General features: G+C 30.7%; 1 protein-coding gene across 1 annotated transcript; it reads right to left on the bottom strand.

Moving 5' to 3' along the window:
• Window positions 1-1,971: 1,971 nt before the first annotated feature.
• On the bottom strand, window positions 1,972-3,411 carry LOC126721551 (putative UDP-rhamnose:rhamnosyltransferase 1). The gene has a single exon (XM_050424602.1). The coding sequence runs from the start codon at window positions 3,402-3,404 to the stop codon at window positions 1,992-1,994; it is 1,413 nt and encodes a 470-aa protein (XP_050280559.1). The 5' UTR covers window positions 3,405-3,411; the 3' UTR covers window positions 1,972-1,991.
• Window positions 3,412-4,091: the final 680 nt, after the last annotated feature.

Raw genomic sequence — 4,091 nt, 5'->3', positions numbered from 1 at the left:
CTGTGAATGCTCAAAACATTATCATGTCAGATACACCAAACAACATGAAGAACAGATAGATAAACATCCATTACATGGTGGGTCGATATTCATTTGCAATCATGTTGCTTTGTTTGTTCATTTTAGCTAGCCATTTTCTTTTTGAGAGATAATGATAAAAGTAATTATATGATAATGTTATGAAAAGAAAGAGATGGAGCCTTTAATATAACATATAGGAACACTACTTATCAAGAAGTTTAAACCAATTGGTATGCGTCCAACTATATATTTTATATTAACAATTTACTCTTCTAATTAGTATTTAATGTGATGTTAGGACATATGTTGAACTTGTTTGAGACATATGTTATATAAAATTGATTAATCCTTTGACAAAACGTACTTTACATATGTTACATACTATTTTTTTTTAATTATTTTTTATAAATAATTAAAAAAATAGCATGTAACACATGCATTAATGCATACGTATAAAAACATTTAAAATTAAACACAATTTTTATCATAAGAATATAAATAATTAGTCAATTTTTTTTTTAAAAAAAAAGTAAATGTAATTAGTCACATATTAAAATTCTTACATAAATTTAATACTACTTATAATCATTTTTTTCTTCCTAATTTTAATAAGATAGAACATGTGGTGATTTTTATTGAGTATGTAATCGGTTTTTTTTTTTTTTTTTTTTTTTTTTTTTTTTTTTTAATTTATACTCCATAGTTCATTAATATTAGATTTTTCGTATTTTGCATTCATTAACTCATTTGGCACAAACTTAAGTGGATAATTATGGTGTGGGTCCCACATAAATTTAGACACATGGCGCAAAATTGCATTCTGATTTCAAATTCCAATTGAACTTTCTCTAAATTTTGTCTATTACTCCCTCCGTTCCAATTTGTTTGTCCTGTTTGAAAAGTTCAACTTTTTAAGGGAATATCGTTTATTGTCTTGTCTGCCTTATAAAAATGTATAACTTTACAAAATTACTCTTAAATAAATTTATCAATTTTTTTTAAAGAGTTATTTTTAATGAGGCAACTAAAAAGGTGTCCCAATTAGATTGATTTTTTAATTTTATTTTAAATATTTAGTTTTCTTTTCAAATAGCTTTGAAAATAAAGTAGAGGTATAATAGGAATATTAGTAAATTTTTAGAAACAGGACAATATTTTAGGACATCTCAAAATGGAATAAATGACAAACAAACTTGGACGGAGGAAGTAATATATACTAGCTTGTAACCCCATGCATATGCATGGATACACTTAAAGATATATAATAAAATGCATAATATAATTCCTATATATATAATTTAAATACTAATGATAGTCATTTTTATATTTTGTTAATACTTTAAAAAATTTTGTAAAGATATTATTAGGTATAAAATGTAAATTGTCCATGTTATTTATTTATTTATTATTGTGAAGTACTTTTTTTTTTTTTTTTTTTTTACTCTAGACTCTTTGGTTTTTGTATTTAATAACTCACTTAGATAAATATTTATAATGTGGTACCACATTTGATTCTAAAATTAATAAATAAAATTCTTTAAGAATAAATAATTTAGGATACATGATGTAAAATTGAAATTCTAATTTAGAAATCTAATTTGAGTTTTTCTCAGATTCATCTATTATTATATATATATATATATATAGATTAGTCATTCTACCTAGGAAACTAGGTTTTGGACCCATTTTTATGAAAGCATTTTTCTTGATTTTTGAAGAAATTGAAAATAGATGCGATTAGCTTTACTAGAAAGTACCAACATAAATTTAAGACAATTATTCTTAATTAAGGTCTAAAAGGATGCTTTCTCTCTCTCTCTCTCTCTCTCCAAAAAAAAAAAAAAAAAAAAAAAAAAAAAAAAAAAAAAAAAAAAAAAAAAAGAAGAAGAAGAGAAGGTCTAAAAGGATGCTGCTGGCTCCTATGAAAAACCAAAGCCTTATTACCATGAATGTCGACAATCACTCCTGTTTTATTCCCCATTTTTCAAATACTCAACAAACCGACCAATGTAGTATTGCTGATGTCGATTCTCGTCTCCAAATATAGCAGCGGCCTTCCTTGCACGAACTCTGAATGTCTTTCCTTCCTCTGACACCATGGTCAATCTCAGAGCCTTGGCTATGCCATCCCTATCAAAGGATCCATCTTTGCCTCTCTCAACTTCCACAGCCAAATCCTTATCTACCAAAAGACTTGCATTCAGAGACTGATCATAAACAAGTGGCAACACAATAAGAGAATGACCAAATTGCAATATCTCAATCACAGATCCCCACCCAGAATGAAACAATGACCCCCCAATCGCTGGGTGTGCCAAAATTTCCATCTGAGGAGCCCAGCCAAAACACACCATTCCTCTATCAGATATTCGATTGCTAAAACCAAAAGGCAAAATGTCACCTTCATCATTTCCCCAAAAGGGTCTTCTTAGTGCCCATAAAAAGGGCACTAGAGAAAGCTCTAGCCCATAAGCAATCTCATGAACTTGTTCCTTACTAAGCTTGCACTCACTGCCAAACACTACAAACACAAATGACTTTGGAACTTGTTTATCAAGCCATTCAAAGATCTTCCTCCATGACCCATCATTGGTTTTTGATGTTTCAGTTGTTTCATGAGGCCGAGGGAGCAAACCCACTGAAAACACCGGCTTTCCCATCTGTTTCTCGTGTAAATTCAAGTACTCACCTTCAATCTCCTTGCAACTACGAATAGCCAACGCATTACATGCACACAGGACCTTTGAAATCCTTGCAGCGTCACTTATGCCCGAAGCATCTTTTATATATAGGTTTGCATGTACAAATGGTGCCTCATATTCTCTCCATGCCACTGAAGATGGAAAACTAACCCACTCAGGCGGCTTTGTTAGACTTTCTGGTGAAGCCCAAGTTGGTGTTTGGTCAGAAAGAAAAACATATCCTGGTGGCCTCCCCAAGAAAACAGCGGTTGCAGCAGACATAACAGTGAAGAGCACGAGCTTGACATTATACTCTTGTGCAATATCAACAGCCCAATGAGCACAAAAGTCTACAATAATCCAATCTGGCAATTGATTTCCAATGAATTGCTTGAATGGAATTTGCAGGAGATCATATGCAATCTTAAAGTGCTCAACATTGTCTAGTGGAATATCCACAGTGGCCTCAGCCCCTTCAGGCAAGATCTCATTGTCTAGTGTGAGTAATGGAAACTCCACCAAATCTATAAGAGTTGCTAAATTAGGGGGAACTTTGGGAAGTCTTTGGATGTTTCTTGGGGTTGACACAAAGGAAACATGAACTCCTGCTTTGGCTAGGGCAAGGGAGAGTTGAAAGAAGGGAAACATATGGCCAAAGGCAGACCAAGGAAGTGTCACTACGTGAAGACGACCCCTCACCATTTATTTTTGGTACGAGAGATTTCCAAGATATTGCACATACATATTTATAGATTATAGATATATTTATTTTCTCTTTTTTACCAACTTTTGAAAAAACCTCATTTTAGATTCAGCGTTTTTTCCCCCGATTTATCTTTCTAAGAAAGTAAGCCTTTGAACATAAGCGGTACTATAACAACATTTTTAAATTTTCACTGACTTATTTAACTTAAAATATAAGTTAGTAAAAAGTAAAGTTAAAAGTGAAAAAAAGAAAAGAAAAGAAAAGGAAAAAAAAAAAAAACCTGTGATTTTAGCAAACGGAAAATGTACAAATAAGCCAAAGAAGAAAAAGAAAAAAAGAAAAGAAAAATGAATAAACTAAACATATAATGTGTTTGGATTAACTTATATTGAGTCATTTATTTCACATAAAAGATAAATATATAAATGTGCAATTGAAATACAAATCCTCTATATCATTTTTTGTGTTTTACTTTATATTCCATCAATCACGACTTGCTATGTATTTGTGTAACTTTATTTATAAAATAGTCAAAGTTTAAAATGGAAAAAAATAAATACATGACAAATTGTGATTAACGGAATATAAAGTAGAATACAAAATGTGGTACAGATAATTTGAAAATTTCTACCTAACTTTGCAAACCGTGTTGGAGAAATCTACTACAGCCAATTATATGGCAA

This window comes from Quercus robur, chromosome 4 (assembly GCF_932294415.1).
Source record: "Quercus robur chromosome 4, dhQueRobu3.1, whole genome shotgun sequence".
Taxonomy (NCBI): Eukaryota; Viridiplantae; Streptophyta; class Magnoliopsida; order Fagales; family Fagaceae; genus Quercus; species Quercus robur.
The sequence above is the reverse complement of the archived record's forward strand: the minus strand, read 5'-3'. Positions and strand labels throughout refer to the sequence as shown.

Bases quoted from the DNA above. Each gene is read 5' to 3' on its own strand.
- LOC126721551 (XM_050424602.1), bottom strand. From the start codon at position 3,404: ATGGTGAGGGGTCGTCTTCACGTAGTGACACTTCCTTGGTCTGCCTTT.